The sequence below is a fragment of the Gobio gobio genome (assembly GCF_949357685.1).
Source record: "Gobio gobio genome assembly, chromosome: 8".
NCBI classification, from domain to species: Eukaryota; Metazoa; Chordata; class Actinopteri; order Cypriniformes; family Gobionidae; genus Gobio; species Gobio gobio.
The window spans coordinates 22,795,531-22,816,098 of record NC_137114.1 but is presented as its reverse complement, the minus strand read 5'-3'; the positions used below and the strand labels follow the sequence as shown (position 1 = coordinate 22,816,098).

At 37.6% G+C, this 20,568-nt stretch overlaps 1 protein-coding gene across 1 annotated transcript; it reads right to left on the bottom strand.

The window, feature by feature from the left end:
* Positions 1–436: 436 nt before the first annotated feature.
* Positions 437–19,287, bottom strand: LOC307130622 (NLR family CARD domain-containing protein 3-like). Its single transcript, XM_079823703.1, has 9 exons — positions 18,721–19,287; positions 9,949–10,062; positions 9,680–9,793; positions 6,914–7,027; positions 4,997–6,790; positions 2,548–2,721; positions 2,132–2,305; positions 1,645–1,818; positions 437–1,532 (listed from the first exon to the last, which is right to left on the bottom strand). Exons 2-9 carry the CDS (start codon positions 10,056–10,058, stop codon positions 1,322–1,324), a joined length of 2,865 nt encoding a protein of 954 aa, XP_079679829.1. The 5' UTR covers positions 10,059–10,062; positions 18,721–19,287; the 3' UTR covers positions 437–1,321.
* Positions 19,288–20,568: the final 1,281 nt, after the last annotated feature.

The window sequence follows — 20,568 nt, the reverse complement described above, 5'->3', positions numbered from 1 at the left end:
AAAAAAAATACGAATTGGCTTTTTATTTTTAACAAATTATTGCAAAGTCGCCTATGTAATACTTAATGACATGCAGCCGAGTTAGTCAGTCAGTGTTATAGTAGGCCTAGGCCTATTAACGATATATCTACATAAGTAGCCTAAGTAGTACAAGTCTAATGTATATGCGGCTTTCAGCTCGAAGAATTTCAAACGATTTCAAAACACATTAACCAATGCATAAAACTATAAAATATAATCACATCCTACCTTTTCTAGAACTCATTCCTGAGCACAAAGTGAGTTTTTTTTTTTTTTTTTTACTTTCTGATTATAGATACTCATACAAATATTGGTTCAGTGCACAATTATACCTGACAAATAGAAGACAGTGCGATGATAAACCAGCCCTTGAGAGAGGAAAACAATGTTAATATTAGGCCTACTAGCTTAAAATGATGGTAAATCTTTACTTTAATTCACAAAATATAAATTGCCAGAAAAAAATAGTATCCCCCCCCCCCACCTTCAACATGTCTTGTTTATGCACAAACAGTTAAATAATAATATTAATAATAAAAAGGACCTTTTCTTTTTTTTTTTTTTTTTTGATAAAATTACCACAATTGGGCACATCAGCTTTAAACCAATCTGCAAAATTTACAATATAAAATAACCACACAACACCCATTCAAAACTATTATTTGTAAACAACAAAATATATTTAGGCTAAAAAAGAAGTATACATAACTAAATGGTAAAGATAATTTAACAGAGAGACGGAAATTTAATGTTTACATATTCATAATGAGCATAATGTCTCCATCTGCTGGAGATAATCTGAAACATTAAAAAAATAGTTCCATCGCCCTCACAAGGTGTTGGGCAGCTTTTTAAATAAAAGGACAATCAAAGATTTCAAAGACAAGCAGATTTCAACTCAAAACTAACAGATCATGTACATTGGCGTGAATGAATGAGAAATTAAAACTGTGTATCGTACACTAGTACAGCTTTACTGCAGCAACAAATCCACTGCCCATCCGTCAGTTCTTATCTGGACTTTTCAAATGCAGCTTTAAAAGGAAACAATACATTACATATTTTTCAGATAAAAGTATGTTTCTTATGTATGTTGAAAATACTGGTTTCCTAGTGTTAAGCAACAAAAGACGAAAATAAATCATTTTAATGTGATAATTTTCCTGGTAAAACATCAAAACTTGTGCTAATATAATACTTTGTTAGCTGACAATGGTGACTCTTAGAAAATCTACATTTATGACTAGCTTCATAGATTGACTAATAATATATATTTTTTAATACTAGCACATCCGACCATTTAATTGTCTTTTTTTATTTGTAGGTCTTTAAAGAACTTCAGTGTCTTCAGTTTACACTGAGGCTTTTTTAGTGCATCAGAAAACAGCTCCATGCCTTGATCTCCTAGGTCATTTTCAGACAGATCCAGCTCTCTCAGATGTGAAGAGTTTGAATTCAGCGCTGAAGCCAGAGCAGCACAACCTTCATCTGTTATATCACAACACTTTAGCCTTCAGACAGAAAAATGACAGTGATTACCCTCTCATTTCAAAACACACACTTACTACAGTATTTAAACTTGACTTTATTATATACTTTTTCCTATCCTAAAAATGATCTTACCACAATATCTCCAGGTTACATAAAGGATTCCCGAGTCCATCAGAGAGAATTTTTACACCTGCATCTCCCAGTTCATTCTCAGACAGATCCAGCTCTCTCAGGTGTGAGGGGTTTGATTTCAGAGCTGAAGCCAGAGCACCACAACCTTCATCTGACACGTTACAACATCTCAGCCTGCAGAGAGAACAATGGGACATTCTTTAAATTCTTTACATTCAATTAGTTCATTAAGAAACTAGTACAACATGTACAATGTTACACCACCACTAATATCTTAGGAGAGAGAGAGAAAAAACACCAATAGGATAGATTTAGAATTATGCAATGTGTTCTATTTACATTTTGAAAGTTGTACATGAAAAAAGACGAAAATAAATAATTTTAATGTGCTAATTTTCCTAGTAAAACATCAAAACTTGTGCTAATATAATAATACTTTTAATAAAAAATTAAATACTAACACATCAGACCATCTTGAAGAACTTACTTCAGTGTCTTCAGTTTACACTGAGGATTTTTTAGGACATCAGAGAAAAGCACCATGCTTTGATCGCCTAGGTCATTTTCAGACAGATCCAGCTCTCTCAGATGTGAAGAGTTTGAATTCAGTGCTGAAGCCAGAGCAGCACAACCTTCATCTGTGACACCACACCGCCACAACCTGTGGACAGATAACGAACAGTTCTGTTTGCTTAATTCCAGGAATACATCGCATGAAACACTATACACAAATACTAATAAAACTTCAAGGATGATTATAAAACTTCAGACAAACATTTTAAACTGCACATGGTGTGTTTGTAGTTCAGATAATATATGGAGGACATCTGAAGTCAATGTTGAAATATTGTTTATAATAAGTTCTCATAAGATTAAAAAATAACGGAAATTAAAATGTCTTACCACAGTGTTTCCAGTTTGCAGTGAGGACTTCGTAGTCCAGCAGAAAGTAACTCCACACCTGAACTCTTCAGCTGATTGTAGTTTAAGTTCAGTTCTCTCAAACATGAGGATTCTGAGCCGAGAGCTGAAGCCAGATCAGCACAGCAATTCTCTGAGAGACTACAACAGCCAAGCCTGAAAATAAAATAAGATCTCTTTCATGTATTTTTATGTGCTCATCAGTTTATACAAAAATACTTTGAACCATCAGATTTAATAGATTAATAAATACCATGATGTTTCAAAGCTTTATGATGGCAGTGAACGGGGCTTACGAGTTTGAAGCTCAAAAAAGTGTATCCATCATAAACGTACGCCACACGGCTCCGGGGAGTTAATAAAGGCCTTCTGAAGCAAATTGATGGGGTTTTGAAAGAATAATATCCATATTTAAAAGCCAGACCTTCTTCCGTATTCAACTTACGAAAAAAATATGTGTAATGCCTCTCACAGTTTAAAACGCTTGTGCTACGTCGCGTCAGATTTTTTTTCCGTCAGTTGAATATTTTACTTTGTAATGTGTTAAATATGGATATGTTTCTTACACAAATGCATCGCTTCAGAAGGCCAATATATATTCAGATTGTGTAGCCTAGAAATCTAGACGCACCCTAGCGGAAGCAAATCTAATTTGCAGCCAGGGTAGTCTAGCAACTCTCAGTTGGCTTGCGAGCTCAAAAAACCAAACCCGGTCAGGCCAATCACATCATGTATAGAGTCGGTGGGTGGGCTTAACATAATGACAGCAGAGTTGCTACTTGTAGACAAAGAAGCTGGCGAACAGCGGTCTTTGGCCGCGACTCTGGAAGACTTGGAGTTAAGCTTGTCTTTGAGAAAAGAACAAAGAACGGCACTGAAGTCATAAGAAAGGAAGATGTGTTTGCCCTTTTGACGACCGGATTTGGCGAAAGTTGAATCTATCAACTAGCTCCGCTTCACCTTCTGTGTTGCTCTGGTTGCTTGTTGCGCTATCCTATTGCGTGCAGAGGTAATTTGAAAGACAACCGTTTATCCCGCCCCTCAGATTGAGCCCTGCCAATGGTGTGTTCCCAGACTCAACATCTTGATGTGGGTCTGCCTTGTCAGGCTACCGATTGTGTTCATCAGAAAGAACAAAGTCACACACCTAGGATGTCTTGAGGGTGAGTGATTAATAGGGTAATTTTCATTTTAAACGTAACTAATTCTTCAAATAAAATATCCACGCTTTTATGACACCAGAAAATACAATTTAACGAGTTTGTTTGCCCATATAATCTTAAGATATTAGGTTAAACTCATTTGGCTTGCTGTCCACTGATGAGGGGCTTGATGAAGCAGTTTCAACTCGAGCTCTGATATACCCCCACAGTGACAAAATATAGAATATGATTATGTAGGGCATTGTATTTCCTCGTGTCATTAAAGCGCTGATATTTTATTTAAAGTATTAGTTAAGTTTAAAATGAAAATCACCCTAAAATAAAGGTGGAGTGTGGGGAGGTGGTGGGATGCTGGAACAGCTGAGACTGAGGAGAGGTAAGCAGCTGTTTATATACTGGCTGTTGGCTTTTGATTGGAAGATTAGATGGGCTCGCACCTTCCTAAATTACGTTTAGGAACTTCACTTAATGTTTTCATTAACACATCATCAAAATGACAAAGACATGTAAGAACAAAAGATCTGTGTAATAAAACACAAATGTGGAGTCAAATAGAGGTACAGCCAGCCATACTAGGCACATTACGTACAAATATGAATAGTTGACAAGGTACACTCTAAAAAAAAAAGTTCTATATGGCACCAAAAATGGTCCTTCGTCGTAATCATAGAGGAACCACTTTTGGTGCTATATAGCACTTTTTATGGACTTCAAAAACAGAGCAACTATTAATCAAATTCTAATGCTTGGATTAGCCTGGACTTTTGTAATATAACTAATAATTGTATTAGTCTGAAAGAAGAATGACATATACACCTAGGATGACTTGAGGGTGAGTAAATAATGGGCTAATTTTCATTTTTGGGTGAACTATCCCTTTAACATGTTCTGTATATGGTAGCGGTGCTATATAGCACCTTAGTTAGCGGTGCTATATAGCACCTTAGTCAAAGAACCGGTGAAGAACCTCTGAAGCACCAAAATTGGCTCTATATAGTACTTAAAAAGGTTCCCCTATGATTACGAGCCAAGAACCATGTTTGGTGCCATATATAACCTTTTTTTTTGTGTATATTTGATATGCATATATGAGATTATACATTATTATTTAAGTAATAATAATACAAAATTTAAATACAAGTATAGCATGTCATATTGCATCCAGGGCACTACTTGAAACATAATTTCAACTACCCACTGTCAATCACACAGATCCATGTGATTCAGAAGCTCTATATATTCATAATGTGAAGGAACCAGTCACTTACTCAGCTGATCTGGATGCCTCAACCACAGGTAGTAGATTACAGAGAACTTGATCTTGTGTGAAGTTTTTTTGGTTGAACTCATCCTTGATGTATTCCTTTAATTCAAACACTTCCAGCTGCTCTGAAGTAAGCAACACGAAAACCAGTGCTGACCACTGTGACGGAGACAGAACTGCATCTCTTATCGTCCCAGTGCTGAGATAGTTTTGGATTTCATTTTCCAGAGTATGATCACCTAGTTCATTCAGGCAGTGAAACAGATTGATGGATTTCTCTGGAGAAAGATTTTCTCTAATCTTCTTCTTGATGTACTGGATGATTTCCCCTGTATTGTGAGACATTCCTCCTGTTTGTGTCAGTAGGCACTTAAAAAGAGTTTGATTGGACTTTAATGAGAGACCCAGAAGGAAGCGAAGGAAGAGGTCAAGATGGCCATTTTTACTTTGCAAAGCCTCTTCCACAGCCCTCTCATACATTGTGAAGCATGCTGGAGACGGAACATTGTATCTTAAGGCCTGGTATTCACTGAGAACATCTACATTTTTCAAACTGAATGAAAACAAGACATACAGAGCTGCTAGATGTTCCTGAATGCTGAGGTGAACAAAGCAGTAGACTTTCCTCTGACACAGACCAAACTCCTCTTTGAAGATCTGAGTGCACAATCCAGAGTACACAGATGCTTCTGTCACATCAATGCCACACTCTCTCAGATCTTCTTCATAGAAGATCACATTGCCTTTCATAAGCTCTTGAAATGCCAGTTTCCCTAGTTTGAGGATCATGTCTTCATCTGTCAATTTCTTCTCATAGTCCTTCCCATGTTTGATGTTGGTCTGAAGGATCAGGAAGTGTGTGTACATTTGAGTGAGAGTCTTGGGAATTTCCGCACTCTCTGCTCCACTCAGCATCTTCTCTAGAACAGTGGCTGAGATCCAGCAGAACACTGGGATGTGGCACATGATGTAGAGGCTCCTCGATGACGTCAGGTGTGAGATGATTTTATTGGCCAGACTCTGATCAGTGATTCTCTTCCTGAAGTATTCCTCCTTCTGTGGGTCATTGAAGCCTCGTACCTCTGTCATTCGATCAACACGCTCAGAGGGGATGAGATCAGCTGCTGCTGGTCTGGAGGTGATCCAGATGAGAGCAGAGGGAAGCAGATTCCCCAAAATGAGGTTCGTCAGCAGCACGTCCACTGAAGCTGATTCAGTCACATCACACAACCTCACGTTGTTCTGAAAATCCAGAGGGAGGCGACACTCATCCAAACCATCAAAGATGAACATGATTTTACCTTCATTTGGAGAGATGTCCAGTTGTTTTGAGCCCATGAAAAACTGTAGAAGATCTTTAAGACTGAATGTTTTGTCCTTCAGCAGATTGAGCTCTCTGAAAGGAAGTGGGAATATGAGGTGAACGTCCTGATTTTCTTTCCCTTCAGCCCAGTCCAGAATGAACTTCTGCACAGAGACAGTTTTTCCAATGCCAGCGACTCCTTTAGTCAGCACGGATCTGATGGGCCGGTCTTGTCCAGGTAAGGGTATTAAAATGTCATTGCAGTTGATTGGGGTGTCCTCCGTTGTGGCTTTTCTGGAGGCTCTTTCAATCCATCTGATCTCATGTTCATTATTGATCTCTCCACCTCCACCTTCTGTGATGTAGAGCTCAGTATAAATCTCATTGAGGAGAGTTGGGTTTCCTTGCTTTTTTATTCCCTCATAGAAACACTGAAACTTTGCCCTCAGGACTGATTTGAGTTTGTTGTGGATTTCAGCACGTTGACAGTCAGAGCTACAACACAAATTTGCACTTGATTAACCTGATAAGACTTTATGGAAGTAAATGTTATGAATCAATGTTTATTTGATTTTTTTTTACAGTGGCTTTAATTGACTTATTTATATGTGTAAATACCTGCACTCTGTACTGATCTCATGTAGGAGTGTTTGGTTTGTCTTATCCAACCTCTGACACTGTTTTCTCACATGTGACCGAACCTTACGGACTTCAGCATGTTGACAGTCATTACTGTAAGTAATTATAACACAGATCAAGCTTTAATATTAAGCGTTTACATTAGGGATGGGCAACAGTGGTCGAGTAATCGAGTACTCGAACGTGACAGCGATCATCGATCATGAGAACGATGATCGCCCTGACTTTAAAAAAATGTATTTGTCTCTTTTTTTATTGGTTATTGCGTAATTTTGCGGGGCACCGGAGGTCTGATTGGTTAGCGTTATACAGCGCGCCTCCAGACCGTGGCGAAATAAAGTGAAACTGAGGCGTGCACTGCAGTGATGTCTGGAATCACATGTGATCATTGAATAGTTAGTGCAATATGCGCCAATCTAGGGCTGTAACGATTTGACCAAAAATAAAAACCTCGATTAATTGAACATTTGACCTCGATTACGATTAATGAACGGTTATTTTGATTTTTTTTGATTTTTTTTTGCCCTCATAAGGTTTTTGAGTAAGTTCACTGATAAAGTTTGTACTGTAAATGTTTTCTACTATTAAAGGTGGATTTTTTTTTCTACTGAAAAAGTGCATTTCTTTGTGATTTTAAAACACTTGAAGGAAACGGTTGACTTTCAGCAGTTATTGTCTATGGAGCAGATTTCTGTTTGTTGTACATCAGATACAGATACATTAGCACATAGGCCTACATTACATTTATTTTAATGCATTAATGAGAGAGTGATGGTGTGTGTGTGAATTACTCATACCATCTCTATTCATTATGAAGCTGTGGTTTGTACTTACTTCAAAGGTATTAAAATATATGCTATAACGGTTGAGTTCCTAAGCTACTTTAGTGACTTTACTTTAGTCACAGGACAGCGTTGACACTGCGTTTCTGCGCTGCTCTTTGCGCGCGATCTTCATGTGATGTGCGAGCTTCTGTCTGAGTGTTCGTGTGTCACAATATATCAGGCATTAGTTCAACATAATACACATCTAATGGTCGAAACTCGCTTTAATGTTCAAACTGGCAGGGCTTAAACCACCTACAAATGACAAACTTTGTGCACTTGATAGAGGTCTGCCTTCAGGGCGCGCGTGTTGTCAGAGACGCGACACAGCTCGGCTCTCTGTGTCACAGAAAAAAGCTGACCACTGAACAGAGAAGTTTTCCGTATTGCTGTTTTTGAATAGTGCACAATCGCGTTAAATGTTGAGACTGGCAAGCCTTTAAACGCATACTTGACAAACTTTATGAGCACGAAAGTGAAAGTGATCTGGCTTCGGGGCTTGCGCGCGCCGTCTCTGTGTGTGTGTGTGTGTCGGTGGCAGCGCGTATAGGCTATAAGAACAGCAATTAACTGACCTGTATAAACTGTGTAAAACATGCAGTTACTATAGTGATTCTGGGCATCTATAAACACAGAGAACTGCTCTTGCATCTCTCTGTGTGCCTGCAAACTGCACTTGATGTGACTGATGGGCCGGAGTCACGTGAAAACCGAAATAACCGACATGGGAAATATACGTTGGTTAGAGGTTCTGAATGTCGGTTTCGGTTATTTTTCGATTAATCGTACAGCCCTACGCCAATCTGTCATAGCCTACATAGCATTATATTGAGAACACGATGGAAATAGAATGCTGTAAATTCTCTGTGCTTCCCCGTGTATCAGCTGTTAAAGGAAATCCACAAACAAACTATAGCGAGAACACTCAGACTAGCGCGTGAAGTTCATGTGCGCATTCGCGTCCTTTTCTACAGATGCACGTTGTAAGATTACTTTTATGTTTTCTATATCTGATTAATCTAATATAAGAAGCGTTTGGTTGAGCTTAATAAGCTAGAAAAGCGCTGCCGTTATACCGGCTGTTCATTCTCTTCAGTTTCAGCTCAAATGCATTAATGCTCGACATTATGGTTTAGAGACGGTCATATTCTTTTCAGATAGGCTATTTATTTCTCAGAATCATTGATATTAGTAATGCAGCAGTGCTATACTGTTCGATCACTTCGATCATGAATAATAAAATTAAGTGCATGATGTGCAGAGTCAATCTGTCAAAGCATTATAATGAGAACACGATTTTAATAAAATGTTGTTTCTGTGTGCTTTCGTTTTCCGTGTATCAGCGCTGTTAAGGGAAGAGCGCATTCAAAATGTTCCGTTTCAAACCCTTCGCCTGTAAAATCTAGCACGCTGAAGTTCACGTGCGCATTCACGTCCTTTTGTGTTGATTTAAGTTGTAATAGGTTCATAATAATCTTCATATTAATATTGATATAGGGTGCGTTTGGTTGAGTTTATTAACCAGCTAGCAAGCTCTGCAGGGTGGTGTTATTTCACAGTTTCAGCTCAAAGGCAATGCTCGATATTATTGACTTGGTTATTTGAGACGGTCATTTTATAAAGATGTTTCTTTTTCAAATACATTTATGCATCATAATCTAGCAGTTATTTTTTGCTTTATATGTTCATGTTTTCATATACCCGTTTTCATGTCACGTTTGTATTTGTCAACAACCATTTTCATAACAGTATTTTCATTATCTCAATGACGGACATGCCCCGTCCCCTGCACATGCCCCGCCCCCGAGTACTCGTTTTTGAGACCTATCGAAGATCGAAATGAGAAATTGACAAAAATGCCCATCCCTAGTTTACATTTTATAAATGCCTCTGATGTTTGCATCTTCATCTTTAAACATACCTGTTTTCAGAGGTTTCTCTACCCTTAAAGAACACTGGAAGATCTATCGACTCGCCACTCTTTATGGACACACAGCTGGGAACTGGTGAGCCGGGTCTCTCAACCTGTACTGAACTTTAACAAGACAAATGAATGAGCATTTTGTTCAGAACTGATTTTAACATGTTCTTTTATTCAGATCAGACTTGAATGTTCAAAAGTGCCTCCTTCTCAAAACTGACCGCATCTGTCTTTAAATTTACAGATTTTCTAAAGCATTTCTGTTATACCTTTGTTTTAGGGTGCCTTTATCCTTAAAGCATGCGTCACGTTCGTTTGACCGGCACCTCTTTAGGGACCCACAGCTTGGCTCTGGTGAGCCTGATCTCTCTGGCTCCATTGATCTGTAAGCAAACCAATGAGCATGTACAATTTCATTGTGACAATATTTATATGAATGTGAATATTGCCTCGTGTTCAACTGAATTTAAATATCTGATTCTTAATTTACTAAGTGAATACAAATAAGTCTCCATAGCATTTATATATTATATGCTAGTATCACTTGAGAATAACAAGTGTATATTTGTTAATAGTAAGATTTTAAGACAAGTTTATTTGTATAGCTCTTTTCACAAAACACATTGATTCAAAGCAGCTTTACAGAAAGTCATATCATGTATGACTAACTATGTACTTAGCTTTATTGTATTGATTATCTAGCAGAAAGATCTGTGCCACTTTTAGTAAACAAAATGGCATTACATGACATAAATCATCATGACTCCCCCGCCCCCTCAGATCACCATGAATGTTAAAGGGATTTTAATGATAAAAGTCTATTTAAAAATAACATTTGCCAATTGCCTTTTCTTCCTAGAGTGAATATTAAGCTTAAATAGCAATATTTTTTGTAAAGGAAAGTCTGTTAGGCAAAGTCGAATTTTGATTGGTCTGGTCGTTTGATTAAGCGTGCTCCCCCACCCCTCCCTTACATTAGATTAAATTTCTCGCTCACCAGAAAATACGCAATCGACCATCGAAGCTACGGAGGACATTCCATCATTAATATTTCACCATGGACATTTGAAAATGGATTAAAAAGACAGAACCCACCACGACACCTGCCACTACCTCTGGCTCGTCATCTGAGCTACGAATAAGCAGTGTGGACACTGACAATGCAGGTCCGCTTACGCCACTGGCAGTCACTCAGCCCGCCAAAAGCAAAGACTCACTGTCCAGTGTACCAGAGGACCTCGGAAAATACAAGCCAGTCCAGGTTTGTCTCAAACTGTTACCAAAGAAACAGCAACATAAAAATGACTGTCAGCGGTCATTTTCGCAAAATTGGTGCAATGATAGGGAATGGCTTGAATATTCGCAGCAAGCAGATTCACCATTTTGTTTTTCCCTGTCGGAAATTTGGCGGGAATGACTCTGTGTTTACAAGCACTGGTTTTAGCAATTGGAAGCATGTGACAGATAAAGCGAAAGGATTTTACAGACATGCTAACTGTAAAGAGCATCTGGCATTCATGGCTCTTTGGAAAGAGCAGCAATTGCGGTGTTCCACAGGAAAGAGATTTCAACACTTGTCAATTCTGATCAGCTCTCCGAAACTGCCTTAATGTGTCTGCAATTATAGACATTATTGAATTCCTGGTCTCAAACTAACTGCCATTGAGGGGTACCACTGATTCAGTTGATGACAGATGTCACGCAGGTAGTGGACTGTTTCTGTCTCTTTTTGATTGCACGCTCAGGAAAAACAAGGAGCTAGCACAGGCCTTCAGTACAATTCCAAAAAATGCAACGTACACATCACACAATTTTCAAAATGATTTAATTGAACTGATGAGTACAATCGTGACAGACCACATTGTTAAAGACATTGGGGAGGCATGGTTTACAATTAAAGTGGATGGAACCAAGGACCCGATGGGCAATGAGAATGTCGCTGTTGTTCTTCGATACATTGACCAGAACTGCACAGTGAAAGAGAGGTTGTTGTCAATATTGACTACAGACAAGTGCGATGCCCTGTCACTCACTAACGTGGTGCTTGAAGAGCTGTCAAATGTTGGTCTCGATACAAATAAAATACTAAGTCAGTGTTATGACGGGGCCAGCGTTATGTCTGGGAGAGAAGGAGGCATGCAGAAACATATTCAAAACAAATTGAACAGAGAAGTGCCCTACATTCATTGTTTTAATCACCAATTGAATTTGGTTGTAGTGCATGCAGTTTCATCCGAGAGCGCTGTTGGAGATTTTTTTGCCATTTGCAATGCACTTTACAAATTTCTGAGAAAGCCCACTGTAGCTGCACAGTATAAGGGAGGGAAGCTTAAAATGCTGCTGGACCAACGATGGACTGGACACCTTGAGACGGTATCCATGGTGCTCAAATCGCACGACACGCTTGTGGATATTCTGAATGAAATTGCAACCATAGGAAAAGGTGCTGATGTGAAAATTGAAGCTGTTGGACTTCACAAGGCCATCACAGAACCGAAATTTCTTGCCTGTGTGATATACAAAGTTTTGGGCCTGATGGATCCACCGAATAGGATGCTGCAAGCTGAACAAACAGATCTAATGACGGCAATTCAGCTCATTCGCAACGCTTCTTCTTGCATTGAAAGTCTACGATCAGATGCAGAGTTTGCGAAACTGTGGGCTGAAAGTATAGGTGCAGATGATGCGGTTCCTGGCCCTCCGAAACGGCAGCGACAGGCCAGCAAGTCTCTGCAAGACTACATCGTGAATGAAAGTGTTGGTCAGTGTGAAGTGAACATTGAACAGGAGTGCAAGCGGCTGTTTTTTAGCATTATTGACTCCGTTCTCTGAGAAATGTCTGTGCGTTTCAGCGAACGTAATGGCAGTAATGGTACATGGCAGCTTTGGATGCACTGGACCCTGGAAGTGAGAACTTTTTGAATGCGGGGAATGTGCAACCACTACTGGATTTAACGAAAACCAAAATGGTGGAGTCTCAGCTCACCGTTGCACGTCAGTTTTGGCAAACGCGGTGCACAGGCCAGGATGAGAATGTGACGTTGGTCAAACTTCTTTCAAATTACTCCGGCGTTTTCCAAGCCATACCAGTGGTTCTGACTGCCTTAAAACACGCGCTAACATTTGGGGCCTCGACTGCTATGTGCGAGAACTCTTTCTCAATTCAAGAATGTATTTTCTGAGCACAGACGCAGCATGCTGCATAGCCGAAAAGCACATCTGATCCAGCTGGCATTTGAAAATGACCTAAGTAGAAAATTCTGAGATGAATGGAAAGAGTTACTGCTGAGGAGGTTTCAATTATCGAAGAGAAGATTGCAGCTCTACTGAGGTAGCTTCCGATATAGTAAGATTTTTCAGTGCTCTATCATCTTTAAGTTGCTCAGCTGCATTTTTTTGTCGTTGTAGCATGGAGCGAGATATTTTATGGCGCGATAAAATTTCAGATGTAATAGCCAATAGTATTATTAGAGTATACCTATATATTTTCTATAGAGCACCTTTAACTGTCACTGAAATGTAGTTTGATAACACTGTTAAAATGTAACGTTGTGTAGCCCACACTATGTGAATTCAAGTCTTAATTAAAGGGGTTAAACTGATCAAAAGTGACAAAGACATGTATACTGTTTATGTGATGATTATATTTAAAATAAATGCTGTTTATGTGATGATTATATTTAAAATAAATGCTGTTTGTGTGATGATTATATTTAATATAAATGCTGTTTGTGTGATGATTATATTTAAAATAAATGCTGTTTATGTGATGATTGTATTTAAAATAAATGCTGTTTCTGTGATGATTATATTTTAAATAAATTATGTTTATGTGATCTTTATATTTTAAATAAATTTTGTTTATGTGATGATTATATTTTAAATAAATGCTGTTTATGTGATGATTATATTTTAAATAAATGCTGTTTATGTGATGATTATATTTTATATAAATGCTGTTTATGTGATGATTATATTTTATATAAATGCTGTTTATGTGATGATTATATTTTAAATAAATGCTGTTTATGTGATGATGATATTCTAAATAAATGCTGTTTGTGATGATTATATTTAAAATAAATGCTGTTTATGTGATCATAATATTTTAAATAAATGATGTTTATGTGATCATTATATTTTAAATAAATTATTTTTATGTGATCATTATATTTTAAATAAATTATTTTTATGTGATCATTATATTTTAAATAAATTATTTTTATGTGATCATTATATTTTAAATAAATGCTGTTTATCAGGGGTGTTCATTTAAGCCGTTGTTCACGCCTGCCACTTAATGTAGTGTTCAAAATCATTTCTGACCCCCATGTCATCTGACATATTGCGCATCTTATAACTTAAGCAATAAGTCCTGTTCACTTTTCAACGTAAATGAAATAAAAAAAATAACAACATAATATTAAACTGAAACTAAAAACGTGTTTTAATGGCTATAAGTAGGCTATAGTAGGCTATAGTACAGAGAAATGTCATGTCGCGGGATTTAAGCGCACGTCGTTTTACCGATTCATGAGTGGAGCTCCGCTTTGCTTTGCTGACATGCTTTGGTAAGGTAGGCTGTTTTTTTGCATTCATTTTTATTTCCTGTCCCTGTGTAGGCTCTTTTATTGTATATAACTGTGTAAACAGCTCAGTAAGCCTTTTATTTAAATAAGAATCAACATTGTGAAAAATGTGATGTGCAGTCAAATGTCCCGGTGTGTAAGCAGCAGCTTCAACGAGTGTTTTCATCAATATATTCTTTGTACTTTCGTGTTTTATAGACTCGATATTGTTTCTTTAAAAAATGACCAGCAACATCCCGTTTATTAGGGCTGGGCAATTTTATCGATTCTGCGATATAAATCGATATTTTTTCTCCCAAGAAAGTATCGATTTTTAAGCCGCGAGTATCGATACATACATAAGTCCCATTCAAATCCCCGTGTTTACCCCCATTTGCGTTGCAGGAAGAGCGATTTGGTCAGCCAGCCGCTAGTATCGCTGTAGAGCAAGTTACCCGTACTACTAACTTTACGCCGACGTCTACCTCTTCTTGTTTACGGAGTCAGAGCGAGGAGATTCAAATAAATGGCGGCGAATATAAATCCAGCGCCTTCATGCTTAAAAGCAGATGTGTGGGAGCACTTTGGGTTTAAAAAGAAGAAGGAAAGCGACGACTTAGACTCAGGGGTCAACAACATGAGTCGCCCGCAAGCACCACACGAGTTGCCCGCGGGTCTGTTCTAAAAATAGCTCACCATAGCGTTCAGTCGCTTCCGTGTTCATTTAAGCGCAGGGCTCCAGACTGAAGCCGAATATATACTAGTGTCTGTAAATAATAAACTGCAAAATACTATTTAAATATTACTCCTGCATGTTCTGCGTCTGTGTGGATGACGAGCGCCGCACGCGCACTCGCTCTTGTAGTCTCTGCCGACACGAAGGCATAAACCGTCACTTCATGAGGATTTACTGTTTCATTTGAGAAAACTGGCTGCGTCTCATTCTGCTCCTGGTTCAGAAGTCGGGGCACTGATCAGGACATAAGTCAATGGGCTGATCCCTGATCAGTGCCCTAACTGAACTAGGGAGCTGAATAAGACGCGCACCCACTGTCATATCATCATGAACACAGACACTGCTAATCACGGCAACCCGTCAAAATAAAAGTTCGGTTTAACGTGAAGAGATTGACTACAGATTGTAGCCTACAGTACATTTAGCTACGTCTCTATGTAATAATAATACGTCTCTACTAATAATAATAATTATGAAATAAATAATACTAATTATATAATTATTAATGGTTGCTTATTTTTCACTTGATCTTTCATTTATAAACAATGTTTACTTTTAAACAGCATACAGCCTTTACATGTTTATGTATTATTTACTTATGATTATCATCATATATAATAAAACATTTATTTAAAAAAAAAATAGTGGTATTGCACCGACTACTGGAACTACTACTATACTCTTTCAGGTGTAAAACAGTTTGGATAGTTGTTAATATGAGAATTATGATGCATTATTTAAGAGTTTTAAGTATTATATAACATGAGTAGCTCTCTTTGACTTTCTTTTTTAAAAAGTAGCTCTCAAATGAAAAAAGGTTGGAGACCCTTGACTTAGACAAAGCATCGCGGTTGATTTGCAAGCTGTGTGACACAAACGTGAAATACTCTGGAAATATTACCAACTGTCAGTGTCAAGCTAAAAAAGCTGTCAAAGAAACTGTTCAAAACAGGCCACTTGCTGCAATTTTTTAAAACTCCATTGTTAATTGCAATTCTGCACTTTATTTACTTTTCAAAGGCTTGTAAGCTACAGTTTGCACTGTTTCAATAAATGGAACTAATTTTCTCAACACACCTTTGATTCATTTTGTCCAGCATTTGCAAGCTGTAGACTCTCTGTCCAGTCAGAGACATATATTGTGTAATTGATGATTTTAGTTTTCAGTTCAGTTAATTCAATCCAAGTAAATGAAACACTCACAAGATGTCACCAAAATCACTCTGTCCCCTTTAAATCTTTCAGAAAATGATGTAAGTGTATCGAATTATATCGAATCGTATCGAATCGTATCGTTGGCTGAATATCGTGATATATATCGTATCGTGAGCTGAATATCGAGTATCGTATCGTATCGTGAGATTAGTGTATCGCTACAGCCCTACCGTTTATGTGATCATCGCCCCCTTTTCAGTATTTCACACGCCCCCTGATCAGCGCTCGGCTGGCGCCGGTGTTACGAGATTTTTGGTTTCTGAGATTTTTGGTTTCACTGGACGGAGCCTACATGAATATTCATAAGATTTGTCCGCGCGTCGCGCTTGAAACTGAAAATTTTAGTCAACACTTCTCAAATCTCTCCATTCTCCACACGTTTTAGGATTACTGAGAAAACAATTATTGAGAAAAGGTAACGTTAATCAGGTTTCAGCGACGAACTAACGTTAGTACAACTGTTATTGTTCAACACTTTATTGCTTGCAATGTTTTTTTTCATTCTGTGCGTTTGTCTTGATTAGAAACATGAATGATTAACGTTACACACATTGACATTCACAGTAAGTAGGATACAGAAGTAAACGAACTAAATTGACATGAGTCTACATTCATTTCAGTTACTCCCGTGCAATTTGTATCTTGTGACACTTAAACTTTTCTTTTTTAGCTATCATTCTGTGAATCCAGAGCATTGAAACAACTATTAAACCTGAACAAATGTATCTGTTGCCTAATAAACTATTTGTACCTTACAGTGTTGTGGTTGTTCTGTCTCCATTCGTTGACCTAGGCTATATGTTACATGAAATAGACCATGAAATAGCCTACAATACAAAATAATGGGTCTATGTTTGTATAAATATTAGTCACATAAAATGTTGCCATAATAAAGCATTTACTTAATGGATGTAGGTCATGGCATGATGTGGAATCCAAGAGAAGAGTGTCCCAGAAAATAGTTTATTGAAACAAATGAAAACTCCATATTTGCCTGGATCACACATTGTTAATGGTACCAGGCACTGCAGCCCTTATATTAAGGAAATGACAATGCCATCACTATTTATATATATATGTGTGTGTGTGTGTGTGTTTTATATATTTGTGTGGGTTATTTTCTCATCGAATTCACTAAACTGTTCAGTTTGCATAAGCCATTTTAACAGGGGGAGAACTTAATTTTGCATGCAAGGAAACAGACATTGCACTGATGCGAGAAGCCATTGACCAACGCCTGCTAAAAGAATCAGGTCTATTTTTGCTTTAAATTTGGTATATAGATTGTCATGGCCATATGAATAAAATTATCTTGATTCATTTGCTACCACAGAAGAGTTGAATGACTTGTGCCTGGCTTGTGGCAATACAGATTTGCATGCAAAGGGCAAAATGGACACTTGGGTAAATTTAACAGCGAATATATGATTTACATAAAGATAATTTTCAGACTTTAAAATTTCTTCTTTTGAGATCTCGTTCGAATTCAATGTGATAGTTGCAGTGGGTGGTACCACTGGGACTGCATGAGCAGACCAAAACTGGAGGCAGTTTTTATTTGTCCAGGATGCAAAGGGCCTGTCCCCCTCCCTCACCACCTTTTTGCAATCCTTAAATATTTATTTTTCAAGATTCCAAACATGTTTTTCATTTAGTCTTTTCAATATGCACACCTGTAAATAAAATCATTGTCAACCACATTACAGTAGTGAGTGTAGTTGCTAATCCAAACTTTTTTATTTAATATTTAATCATTTATTTAATTCCTTCATGCTATGCAGGCTAACAAATGTAATGGCACTGCTCTGATGGTTCACAGGGCAATACATGGTGGAAAATGATTTCATAGCCTTGAATGAGCTTTTTCCTTGCATTAAACCACTTCCCAAATAAGATGGCACAACCATAACAGTTGTACTAACGTTAGTTCGTCGCTGAAACCTGATTACCTTTTCTCAATAATTTTTTTCTCAGTATTCCTAAAACGTGTGGAGAATTAGTGTTGACTAAAATTTTCAGTTTCAAGCGCGGCGCGCATGCGGACGAATCTTATGAATATAAGTAGGATCCGCCCAGTGAAACCGAAAATTCCAGAAACCGAAAATCTCATTACACCGGCTCTGATTTGGCAACATACATACATATAAACAAAACAAACAAAAGCAGTTGTATAAGAAAGTTAAAGTTAAAAAGTAAAAATTGGCCAAGTATGATAACCCATACTCAGAATTTGTCCTAGCTGCAAAATAGCAAGTAAAACAAGCACCAGTAACATAACGTAGGCACTAATAAGTTTTAAGAAATAAATGTTACAACAACCTAAGTTACCATCGAAAAAAATATCATTAAAATTAAACATTTATTAAAATGTAAAATTATGTTACTATAATACACCTACTCTCTCTAAGGGAAACAATAACCTGGGGGTTCATTCTGTAACCTAAAACCACACTGTTCCTAAGTGTTGTGAATTAGGTGGGACTCGATACAGAATGCTTGTGTGATCGTGCCAGTTTGCTCACCTGTGTCAGGTGGATCTCGCTCCGCACGGTTCCGTTCAGGTTAGTTACAATGTATAGGGGTGGTGAAACAGCATCACGAAACCTGTCTATTCTTGTAAAAAAATGCAATCCAAAATTGATGAGTGAGACTCTCGCAGACAGGGCCGGCCCTGACCAATTTGCTGCCCTAGGCAAGATTTTACTTGGTGCCCCTTGTAAGGTTTAGCACTACATGTTATCAGTCTAAGTTGTGGAATTACTACTGTTTTATTTTTGTAATGCATTGATGTTTTTATTTTTATTTTCATTGTTGTTGTTCTATATGATGTCCAGTCCATTCTACCCCGTCATTATGTTCATGATATTATTATTATTATTTTATTTTTTAAAAGGCTGATGATAGTTAAACTATACAAAAATAGCACCTACGCCACATTACAGCTTAAACACAAATAGCAAGAGTAATAGCATCTAGCATTCATGCACAAACTATTCATTGAGAACTAGCAAAAGTGTTTGTTTTCCAGTAGATGGCAGCAATCTTCCACTAAACTATGCACATTCATGTTTTCACCATGAATTAAACTGAGAAATGTAGATATTTAATGTGAATTTTAAATAAAATGTTGCTATTTTAAATAAACCTGTATATGAATATCATTACTAATTTTGGCAAATACATTTTAAAAGGGCCATATGTCCCCTTAAAACTGCACAACTGTAGAGTTAAAATATTAGGCTATTAAAAAAGTGATATTGCATGCGTTTTTATTTACAAAATTACACTGGCTGGCCTCTGGAGAACCCAGAACAGCTGTTTGCATAAAGTTTAAGGTAAAACTGGAATGAATTAGCGAACATAAGTATTTTACTACTATGCAATTAAATAAACTGTATTAATTCATCAAAAAGCCTACATCACGTTACCTCTGTCTTTACACTGCAAAAAATGCTCTTCTTATTTAGTATTTTTTTCTTGTTTCCAGTCCAAATATCTAAAAAATCTTAAATCAAGATGTATTTACTAGTAAAATGACATTAGATATTTTTTCTTGTTTTCTGGGGGGAAAAAACACTCAAATGAAGTGAGTTTTTGCTTAAAACAAGCAAAATTATCTGCCAAATGGGGTGAGAAAAATTATCTTATTTCTGTTTGGGACGGAAACAAGAAACAAGATTTAATCAGAAACTAGATAATTTTTCTCACCCCAGATAATTTAGCTTGTTTTAAGCATAAACTCACTTAATTTTGTTAATTTTATTTTCAAGAAAACAAGAAAATAGATCTTATGTCATTTTACTTATCTAGTAGGCTAAATGCATCTTAATTTAAGAAGTTTTAGATATTTAGACCAGAAACAAGACAAAAATACTAAGTAAGAAGAGCATTTTTGCAGTGTCTCCCTTATCTTCCCTGCATCAGAGGGCTTCTGTCTTTTTTGACACTACCATTCGGCCATCCATCATATCAGGCAACTTTCACCGTGTCTACACTTGGCGCGAGCGGCCAAGCACCGTAAAAAATGAAAGCAATCCTGTCTACATTAGATGCGGCGAGAGGCGACGCGACACAACACATTCCCAACGTTAAACTGATCGCGCGTTATATTTCTGACGCACTTCAAGTAGCTCGGCGGGGGGAGATTGATGAGGCGGGCCGGGAAGAAGCGGGGCACTTAGTTAAGTTAATATTTCGAATTAATATTAATAAAATAGTATCAGTAATACATTTTGGCGCCCCTATGGATGAGTGGCGCCCCTAGCATTTGCCTATTCTGCCTATGCCACGGGCCGGCCCTGCTCGCAGACCGAAGTCCAAGACTAAAACCTGCGCACTCGATTTCAGTTCAAGCTGCAGTCCGTGGGTGC

Excerpts from the sequence above, each read along its gene's own strand:
- LOC307130622 (XM_079823703.1), bottom strand. The coding sequence starts at position 10,058 with ATGGAGCCAGAGAGATCAGGCTCACCAGAGCCAAGCTGTGGGTCCCTA. Across the intron at positions 1,819-2,131 it reads TGTAAACTGAAGACACTGAA|GCTGAGATGTTGTAACGTGT; the intron begins GTAAGTTCTTCA and ends TTCTCTCTGCAG. Across the intron at positions 1,533-1,644 it reads TGTAACCTGGAGATATTGTG|GCTAAAGTGTTGTGATATAA; the intron begins GTAAGATCATTT and ends TTCTGTCTGAAG.